Below are 11,377 nucleotides of genomic sequence, written 5' to 3' on the forward strand. Positions count from 1 at the left end.
TTAATGGTGGACCTTGTGAGTCCAAGTTTGGTTATTTTCTAATGCTTTAGCCACACGGATTCCATGGGCTGAGTGAACGGTTTTTTTTTTTTTTTGCGTAACTTTGTGGTTCCAAGCTAGACTAAATTCATAAACTGATTTGTATTTCTCATGGGCTGCAGGCCTTGGGCCTTTTCTTGATGCTTCAAAAATATACCCTTAACACCATTTTTTTTTATTCCTACTTCATTTTTTAACCAATGACATTCGGTTTATCATAATTAATCTTTTTTATAAGACTAAAACTCTAATTGGTCTTTGGTATAAGTAGGGGTTCAAACAAGACCTCTTTTTCGATAACAATAAATTTTACCAAATGAATTAACTGAAACCAACTATATACTCTTAACACTATTAAACCATATAAAATTCAAAATTCACGTGTTTTTTTTTCTAATCATTGTTATAGAGTCAACCATATCTATAAATATAAAGCATAAACTATACATATTAGTTGGAATTTTGAAACCATATGACATATGCTGAAGCGTGTCTGATTTTTTTTTTCCCATCTTTATCCATAGACTTGCTTAATAGGTTGTATTTAAAATTGGGTCCATTCAAATTTTATTCTATTTTATTTTTAATTTATATAATTTAACTGAAAATTTAGATTGATGGGAAAAGACAGGGTAGTCCTCTTCCATGAAACTATCTATGCCTAGAGTTAATAAACACACACCACAGAGATGCCAAAGATTTCCCTAAACTGATAGTGTTTATATAAGAGAGTCACTTCTGGCATCCTATAGCCTAACTAGTTAGAGAGGCAAGGTGATGAGGTATTGAAAAGGAGCTTTCTTGAGAAAGGTAGCTGGATATATACAGTGATTGAAATCACAATTTCATTTCACTAAGTTGTCACAAGAAAGCAGCAAATGAAAGTGACGGAGGCGAATTAGGACTCTTGGCCATTGTGCAATGGCAATGAAAGAAATCATTCGTAACAAGATAGTGGCATTGCGTCACCCAGATAAATTCACTGTGCCTTGAAAGCGAAACCTTGGAAGACGGACACCTTAATACCTTAAACGTTTGAAAGTAAAACTAAAATATATATTAATAACTATAAAAATTGGGTTTCAGTTAATACAATTGGTAAAATTTCTGATGGTTAAATAAGAGATTTTGGAGTTCAATTTCTGATTACACTAAAAATCAATTAGTGTTTTGATTTGATAATAAAGAACTATTGTTAGAAGTAAACACCATATGTTAAAATTATGGAATTTAATATATTTCTTATTCACGTGCATTTGCCTAGGAGTGAAGTTGCATTTTGTGTTTTCGGATGGGTCCTACGGCATTGTTCACGACCCAGCCAAACACGTTAAATGCGGATTTTTAGGTAAATACTGGGTCCCACGGTACTATTCATAACTTAAAAATTATTTTGCTACAGTGTTTTTAGTAATAAGTTTTAGTTTTCAACAAAATAAGCAGCATCCAAACAGACCCTTCATGAATTGTAATTTTTTTACTAGATAAATTACACATCCTTTCTTTGAGTTTATTAAAATGGAAAAATTATTAAGTACTTCCGGAATACCATAAATGCGTACTTTCCCATCTTACATAAATGGTGAGTCCTATTATAAATTTAATTAGTGAAATTCATCATTCATGTGAGAGGAAGGAGTACCGAGTACGCATTTATGATACTCTGAGAGTATATAATAATTTCTCATCAAAATGACATTCACCTCAAATGTTGTGTAAATGACAATCCATATTAAGGTTTTTATAAATGCAACATATATGTGTCCACATCCTCTTACGGTGTTGCTTCATTAATAACAATATATATATATATATATATAAGATGGGTTTAAGTTACACCTGGTGTAACTTCACAAGAGTTACATCTTTTGTGAACCAATGATTACTATTAGATCTAAGGGTCAAAAAACACTCATAGTAGTATCATTATTATTACCTAGAAATTAGTGATTTAGGCATTAATTCTTCTTATTAAAGGGAAAAAAAAAAAAGCTTTAATTATTTTTTCTCGTCCATATCATCATCTTCTTCCTCGTCTTTCTTTTTGCACTATACTTTCAGGCCTCCACCATTCATAAAATTCTCATAGTTGGGTTGGAAAAGTAGCCACAGATTGAGCTTCTCTTTTGTTTATTCATCTGGTGTTACTAGGTAATTTCATAGTTGACGCTGAGGAGACAACATGTGCTCTAAAACTATTGCAGTGAAAAGATATTTCTTAAATTTGGATTTCCATTACCACCATTAATAATAGTCTTGTAACTATAAAGGATTTTTTAAGCGGATGACGCGTTTTCTGTTGAAGAAATTTCTTTGTGGAGGAACCATGAGAAAAACTTTCTCATTAACTTTAAGAGAGAATCTTGACTAAAATATTTTGTTTATATATAGAGATGTTATATTCAGAATTCTTTCAATAGCAAGCCTAGCAAGAAGAAAAGGACTTGAAAGTTATTTTCAGAATTTTTTCCAACAACGAGTCTAAGAAGAAGAAAAGACTTGAGATGTTATTTTCAAAATTGTTCCAAACACCATTCATGATGGAGACAAGAGGAAGATGATGATGATATGGACGAAGAAAAAAAAAAAAAAAGAGTTAATGCTTTGATTTTTTTTTTCTCCTTTAATAAGAATAGTTAATGCCTAAATCACTAATTTCTAGGGAGTAATAATGATACTACTATAAGTGTTTTTTGATCTTTAGCTCTAATAGTAATCAATGGTTCACAGGTGTAAGTCTTGTAAAGTTACACCATGTGTAACTCGAACCCATATATATATATATATATAGTTTTTAAAATATCAATTTATTTGTAAAAATCTCAAGGGAAGTGACTAACATTTCGTCCATAATTAGGCATTGACTTATATATTATATTTTTAGAAACCTCAAAGAGAGAGTGTCATTTGTAGAAACATTAGAGAGGAAATTTTATTTTGATAAATTTCAAGAGAAGTTAGTGTCATTTACCAAAAGAAAATAAATTTTCAATCTTTTAATAAAAAATATATACTGAAAAAGAAATTGTTATTCATGCTTTGACTCCGAAATTAAAGATAATCCTAGTTTCATCCTTGAACTTAATGCAAATCCTTTAGACTGCTTATGGAGAAGAAGATACAGATACACACAAGCAATACAAATCAATGCACGCATAACAACACATTTTTTCTATTAAAAAAATTATAACAAATACTTAGGATATAATTTTATGGGCAAGACTTAGGTATAGTATTTAGATGCTATTCGTTAAGTTCTTTTCTTAAGATTCTGCCATATGGATTTTTTTTTTCATGGGATAGAACTTTATTTTTAATTAAGTATCACATGTCATAATTTTAAGAGAGAAACCTAAGGAACTGCACCTAAGGTATTGTACATAAATTTTGTCCTAATTTTATTACGGATAAAGTTTACTTTGATTTTAGTCAATGGTTATGAATTCCACTAAAAAAATTTAACATAACTATATATTTTGAAAATCTAATCGTTGGATTGAATGATCTTTATGTTCTTAATACGTATCTCAAATTTCATGCTAATTGGAAGTTATTTACTATTTGATCCATAAGCTTATTTCATAGTTTTATATTACAAAAATCTTAAAATTTAAGCTTTTGTTTAATGATATAATTATTGATTTTTTATCTTCTGAAAATTTTGTAAGCATTGAAGATATAAGCCAAAAATATTATCAACAGTGAATTTATCAAAATTCACATCCAATATAATAAAAAAATATTGAGTCAAATTGTAGTTATTGACTTTACAATCAAGTTTGTATCTAAACTGTTTTTTTTTTTTTTTTTGGAGAAACTTTGTCCTTTAATTATTGCGTTGAAAGCCTAGGTAAACGGTTTACTATTATTATTACCTTATGTTTTTTTTTTTTTTTGAGGGAATATTATTACCTTATGTTATATGTTCTCATCTTACCTTAGCCATTGATAGTTATGGGACTAACTTAGGATATTTTCGTTTGGGAAAGTTTATTTTCCACTTATTTAACTTATTTGGCTTAACCAATAAAAATAATTTCTAGAAAATAAACACTTTCTCAAATCTCAATAATTTTTTGAGGCATTACTTTCTCAATAATTAAAAGATTAAATTAATAATTTAACCCAAAATAATCTTACATATACTAATAATTGAACACAAGAATATCCAGGTTACTTTTTTATTCCAATTTTACATCTGACTTTGGAAATTGGTCGTTTAAATGGAAACGCGGATGTTATTTCTTATAGGGGATATTCATGTACTATCCCATACGTAAGTACTAGTAGTAATAAAAAAAAATTTGGCTGAACAAACCACCACAAATTTCCATATCTTCTCTTCCTGCCCTTATAGATGAAAAGTAGCTATTCGTAATTATGCGGTTGTATCACAGGAACAACATCCTCTCCAATGATAAGTAAATGGTGTTACTCAATTTTCTCTCTAGAAAGACTCTAGGTTTGAATTCCTATAATCCATTTATTGTAAACCCCCAAAAAAAAAGAAAAGAATGGTTTAGCTATCTAAGATTGGTTCAAACATTGCGTGAATGTGTGCCTAACATGAACAAGGGTCTTCTACAATAACTAATAAAATAAAAGTAATAAACCCTCCCTAGAAAACGATTTAAGAAGATGATGCTAAAATCATTAAATCAACAAATTTGGCCAACCAACAGAGTTAGCGGCTTCAACTAAACTTGAACAAATCAAACCTAGCTTATTACTAATTTTTAAACGTGTCCCTCATGTTTCCACTTTAAAAATAAGAGAGACATATTAATACAACACTGATGCCCATATTCATTCATATGTCATTTACTAACCCAAAAACAAAAAAAAACAAAAAAACAAATGAAGAAAATTAAGATTAATAAAGACAGATTCAGTGGTTAACCCACCATGGCACCAACAAAGTCAGAATCGCCTTTGAAAAGGCTCGCACGGCAGAATCTTCTTAACTTTCCCATCATTTTCTTGTGGTTCACTCCCATATAGTCTAAGCCAAGCTCCAATAATTCCTATTTAATTTTTTTATAAATATTTATTTATTTATACAATAAAAAAATTTTCAATCATAAGATCTTTTTCTTTCTTTCCCGCAAATTCAAAGCTCCAAATCCCCCAAAAAAAATAAACTATGTTTCCGTTTCTCAGTCACTTCATCTTCTTCTCCTTCCTCCTCTCTCTTTCCCGCCCTTGCTTTCCCGCCAGAATCCTACCAGACAAATCAACTGTCGTAACCGTCGCTTCCCACAACGCCACGTGGCACGAGTTCATGAAATTCCTAGACGCCGGGAAGGGAAGCCACGTCAGCGGCATGTCCGAACTCAAGACTTACTTCAACCGTTTCGGTTATCTCCCGATATCCTCCAACGACACGAACTTCACCGACACCTTCGACGCCCAATTCGAATCGGCCGTTATTCTTTACCAGAAGAATCTCGGCCTGCCCCTCTCGGGAAAGCTCGACACCGATACCATATCCTCTATCATGTCACCGAGGTGTGGCATGAGTGACAGTGTCACCAACACCTCCCATGGCTTCCACACCACACGTCGCTACGCCTACTTTTCCGGCGAGCCCCGCTGGGTCAACTCGACGCCGATGACTCTAACATACGCTTTCTCGCCGGATGACATGATTGATTACCTCAGCTCATCGGAAATTCGGATGGTTTTCGGGCGAGCCTTTTCGCGGTGGGCGTCGGTTATTCCGGTGAATTTTACAGAGACCGGGAACTACTTATCGGCCGATATCCGAATCGGGTTTTACCGGGGCGATCACGGGGACGGAGAGCCGTTTGATGGGGTGTTGGGAGTTTTAGCTCATGCTTTCTCGCCACAAAATGGGAGGCTCCACCTTGATGAAGCGGAGACTTGGGCCGTTGATTTCAATACGGTCAAGTCAAAAGTGGCCGTTGATTTGGAATCAGTGGCTACCCATGAGATTGGGCATGTACTTGGTTTGGCTCATTCTTCGGTCAAGCAAGCTGTTATGTACCCAAGCTTGAGTCCTAGGACAAAGAAGGTGGACCTCAAGATAGACGACGTGGAGGGAGTTCAAGCTCTATACGGGTCAAACCCAAATTTCAAGTTTAGCTCTTTGTTGGAGTCTGAAAATTCTTCTAATCATGCGGCCATTGGCCTAGAGAGAACATTCTCTAGTTGGACAATTTCCTTGACAATGGTATTTTTATTATTGTTTTTGCATACATGAACCTATTTTTTACTTTTTTTTTTTTTTTTTTTACCTTATACTTGTAGGTGAATTTTACACATTTTTATGCTTTGTAAAATTGTATATCACACTCAAAAGTCAAAAGAAAGCTTAGAAACAACCGAAAATTCTTTCTTTTTATACTATATGTTTGTGGTTTAAGATTTTATTTTCATGAGAGGCATGTGCTTATGTAAATATGATAATATTGATATAAAAACCTAAAAGATATAGATTTTTGTGGACCTGGGGAGGCTGGGACATCACAACAAATCAACAGAGAGACACATATACCCTCAAAAAGGGGGAAAGCGTAAAGGTTAATGTTTAAAAGTCGGCATGAGAGGAGAGGCCAATGAAATTTGAAAATCTTCTAGTGGTTCGGGCTGAGACTCCTACCCAATGTGGCAATTCATTGGCATTGCAAAGCATATACCTAACCTCATACAGGGATTGAACTAAAGTATCACTTAATATTCAAGGTATAAAATTGTACAATATCTGACATACAAATCAGATTCAAGTTTTCCTCCAAGGAAGCCTCCCCAAAGAAGGGGTTGCATTGCATTTAGTTATTTGAGATCCACATGCGAAAATAAATTTTCCTTCTCTAACAGCCAAAAACTATACACTTCAAAAAAAAAAAAAAAAAAGTGAGATATGAATAATTTTAAAGATACACCTAATTTCATAACTTGTTAATTGTGCAATTATGAGTGGTAAATATTTTTTTATCCAATATTGATTTGTGAAACCCATAACTTTTTGTCGATTACTCACAATCACACGTTAATAGGTTTTGAAATTTAGAGCAACCACATCAACTTGTGTATTATACACACCCATTTTTACACTAAAAACCTACTTTTTCTATTTTACACACCAATTTTTACAAACCACTTACATCAGTTTATCTATTTTATCATCTGTTTTATTTAAATAATCATTTTCTTACTTTTCTATTTATTATTTTATCTCAAACCCTCTCTCTCCACTCACGAGACTCTGTTCTAGAGTCTTCTCTGAAACTCCTCTCTATTCCAAACTCTCTGAAATTTCAATCCAAGCAGGAAGCACGGCGTTGATCTAAAACTTCGATCAAAGCATGACGAGAAGAACTCTGATCCAAGCACGACGAGAAGAACGTCGATCCAAGCACTCCGATCCAAGCACGCTGATCCGCCATAAGCGCCGATCCACTGTCTCTGAAACTCCGATCCAAGCTGAAATTTCCATATGAAATTCAAACGCCGATCTAAAATTTCCATTTGAAACTCCGATCCCAACACGATGCCGATCTAAAACTCTGATCCAAGCATGGCAAGAAGAACTCCGATCCAAGCACGACAAGAAGAACGCCGCTCCAAGCACTCCGATCCAAGCACACCGATCCACTCTCTCTATCTTTGTTGGTGTGTCTGTGTGTGGGTGTGTTTGGTTTTGTGGTGTCTGTGGGTGATTTTGTTGTCGATTTTGTGGTTGATTTTTGATTTTTGTGATTGATTTTTGATTGTCTGTAGGAGTGTGTGTATCAGAGGAAGAAGTAGATGATGAGGGTGTTGGGTGTGCAAATGGAGAAGAGAGAGAAAAAGAAGAAGCAAAATTAGAAATTATTAAAATAATGTATAGACGAGCTACAATAACCGTGTATATATGCACGGTTACTGTAGCTCATGGAAATTTTTAGAAGACTTTACACAATTTTACACGAGCTGATGTGGGAGCTTTTTTGGCCAAAATATATAAAATGAAGAAGTTTTTGTATTATAAAAGAGTATCCACCAACTAATGTGGATGCTCTAAGCGTAAGAATGATTTATTTGGTAGTATTGTCACCCTTCCAACAAAGAAAAGTGAAGAAAAAGAAATGGAAAAGAAAGCGCTCATTTCAGCAGACTCTGCTGAAGTCAAAACTATGAATAATAACAGCGACACAAATCCATCAATAACCAATTTTAGGTCAAGGGCCGTCAAGCCACCTCTGATAAAAATAAAATTAAAAATATAATTTAAGCCACAATATCATTGTTCTCTCGGAGTTAATGGAGAATTCACTTTGTAAGACTTAACTCGGTCCTCATTGGCCAAATGAAAGGAGTGAAATGACTCAGCAATTAAGTCGACATTATGTAGCTCTACCAACCCACCAATTGGCACGGCATGAAACTCATAAGAAGGACCCTAATCGCTTTAATCAGTCGGAATTGTCGAAAACGCGCATGAAAAAAAGTAATAATCTTTGTCTAGAAAATTGATCTCTGCAATTGACGAGGATTTAAATTGTAAAAGTCAAAAAGTGGATGATATAAATTTTACGTTTTAAAAGTTTAAGTTGAATGACTGATTAAAAAGTGAGCTCAAGAGGAAATAAAATGTATTTTAAGCGATAAAAAATTTTATGGGAAGTGTGTGATTTCTTTGTGGTCTTAAACTGTGGATTAACATAGTCAACTTTACAGTTTTGAAAGATAACTAAAATCACATTGTTTTGTACCAAACACTACATTGATTCTCTAGCAGGTAGAGGTTTTCCTTCCTAAATTACAAGTAGGCCCGTCAAAAAGTTACCATACCTCTATGATCATCTCTAGAGAGATGGGTCGTTTCATTGTAATCAAAATCTTTAGAGTTTTCTTTTTCTTTTTCGTTTTTGCTTTTGATTTTTTTGTTGTTTTTTTGGTGTGCCTATGAAAAAGCTAAAAAAGACGTATATTAAATTACGAGATGGATTCAAGTTATACATTTTGTGAACCATTAATTACTATTAGATCTAAGAGTAAAAAAATACTCATAGTAGTATCATTATTACTCCCTAGAAATTAGTGATTTAGGCATTAACTCTTTTTATTAAAAGAAAAAAAAAGTACTTTTTTTTCATCCATATCATCATCTTCTTCCTCTTGTCTTTCTCTTTTGCACTATCCTTTCAGGCCTCCACCATTCATATATATATATATATATATTAACATTAAGAGTTCATTCCGAAGAACAAAAAATAAGATTAAAAAAATGGGTCCTTTTTAAGTTAGATAGATCATTTTCTCCTTTTCTTCCTCTTATTTTATGTTAAGATTATTTTTGGACTCTTAGATTACTTACTAAATGTTAAGTGAATGAAAACTGAAAACTTAGATAATAAGAAATAAATGCTACAGAACCAATGGTGTAGATCGTATCTTATTTTTTGTTCTTCGGAATGAACTCTTAATGTTAATATATATATATATATATGAATGGTGGAGGCTTGAAAGTATAGTTCAAAAAGAAAGACAAGGGGAAGAAGATGATGATATGAACGAAAAAGAAGAAGAAGAAGTTAATGTTTTTTTTTTCCTTTAATAAGAAGATTTAATGCCTAAATCACCTAATTTTTAGGAAGTAATAATGATACTACTATGAGTGTTTTTTGACCCTTAAATTTAATAATAATCAATGGTTCACAAAAAAATGTAACTCTTGTGAAGTTACACCAGGTGTAATTTAAACACATCTCTTAAATTATTAATAAGAGGCAAAATGAGTGAGGAACCGTTTCAATTTACTTCACACGAACTCACACATAGAAGGGAGAATTGAAGAAATAAAGTGGTTCCTAAATGTTTATAAGTGGAGACCCAACTGAACTGACAAGCGAGTGTGCTGGAACATTGGCCTCACAATGTACAAGATGAAATGACCAAAAAGGAAATTGAAATTTTTAGAGCTACAATATGTTCAGTCCATGCAATATATACAAATTTTTGTTATTTAGTTGAGCAAGTGCATTAACACATATGAGAAGAGACTTGTTTTAGCTTGATAAAAGAGTTGTGTTTATAGATTAACTTATGATACAAAGCAGCATTGCCATCATATGAGAATAGATTAGAATAGGGAGCAATCACTTTGCTGCTTCAATTGAATCCACAAATGCTTAAAAGATTGTAACTTACAATTTTTTATATCCTAATTGAAAAACAACCAATTTATACCCAAAAAATTTATTGATGTTTTAACTAGATGGTAAGGAGTAATTATAATGATCGATTGGATACTATAAATTCAAATCTCATCATTTTTTTTTTAAAAAAACACTAAAAATCGTAGTCTTGTTTTATGATAGGGAATATTTTACCAATACTCTTGACTCTTTGACCTAATATCATTCTTTGGCCTCTAAAGTACCGTCGGTCACTCTAGCCTCTTCTGCTACTAAAGGGATAGCACCATGTTGGCATGGTTAGGCTCCACTTGAGTCGTGAAGGTTGACGAATATATGAATAAATGGTCGTCCGTTAACATGGACGACTGTAGACACATTATGATCGTCATTATGGAAGACGATGACAGATGCATTGAAGGAAGAAATAACTCCATTAAACCAGCTAATAATGGGCAACAACAGAAGGACTATTACAACAGCCTTGATGAGCCGCCTGGACATTACAGACTCCCATTATTAGAGGGAATTCATTACCATCAATGCCATAATCCACTCAGATGCAATGGACAAGCACATTAATCCAAAACTAGGCTATATAGAGCTAACTAGCTCAAGTAAGAAATCTCATGAACACCTGATATCATTACACATATCTAGATTCTTTAGTTGAGACAAAATGGATTTTCTAGCTTAAGCGTTGGAGGGCCTTTGGCTGGCACCATCCCAATGTTTTCCACTCTTACTCCTTTTGTTCTTAGCAGGTAACCAAGTTCGTCCATCGGCATCGACGAGGAACATACTGACGAGGCAATTCTGTGCTCCATCAGTTTGGTGCCGTCTGTGGGAAACGACATAAGTCACTATACCTCTATCGACAAAGTTCCTTTAAATCGATGGATTCAACTGTGACAGCACCCCCAGATTCGGTGGTAATGGCCCAGCAAATTCAAGCATTGACTGCTAATGTGCAAGAGCTAATGAAACAGAATGAGGACTTGAAGCATTGTGCACTTCTTGAAGGTAGCAACACTTCCTTCTAGCGACACAGTCGCAGCTGAAACAACGACGAAGCCAACAGCCCCGAGAACAATAGGGGCAGGGATACTTCTGAACATATTGAGTAGTCGACACATGGTAATGATTAGATGATGAAAAGCTTGAGGGAGCTGGATGAGGTGAAGAACGCTATGAAG

General features: G+C 33.7%; 1 protein-coding gene across 1 annotated transcript; it reads left to right on the forward strand.

Annotated features, from left to right (window-relative positions):
* Positions 1-4,820: 4,820 nt before the first annotated feature.
* Positions 4,821-6,403, forward strand: LOC112028061 (metalloendoproteinase 4-MMP). The gene has a single exon (XM_024060714.2). The coding sequence runs from the start codon at positions 5,183-5,185 to the stop codon at positions 6,260-6,262; it is 1,080 nt and encodes a 359-aa protein (XP_023916482.1). The 5' UTR covers positions 4,821-5,182; the 3' UTR covers positions 6,263-6,403.
* The last annotated feature ends 4,974 nt before the right edge of the window (positions 6,404-11,377 follow it).

Source organism: Quercus suber, unplaced genomic scaffold, assembly GCF_002906115.3.
Source record: "Quercus suber isolate HL8 unplaced genomic scaffold, Cork oak 2.0 scaffold_142, whole genome shotgun sequence".
Taxonomy (NCBI): Eukaryota; Viridiplantae; Streptophyta; class Magnoliopsida; order Fagales; family Fagaceae; genus Quercus; species Quercus suber.

What these genes read in the sequence shown, in the direction of transcription:
- LOC112028061 (XM_024060714.2), top strand. Translation starts at nt 5,183, where the DNA reads ATGTTTCCGTTTCTCAGTCACTTCATCTTCTTCTCCTTCCTCCTCTCT.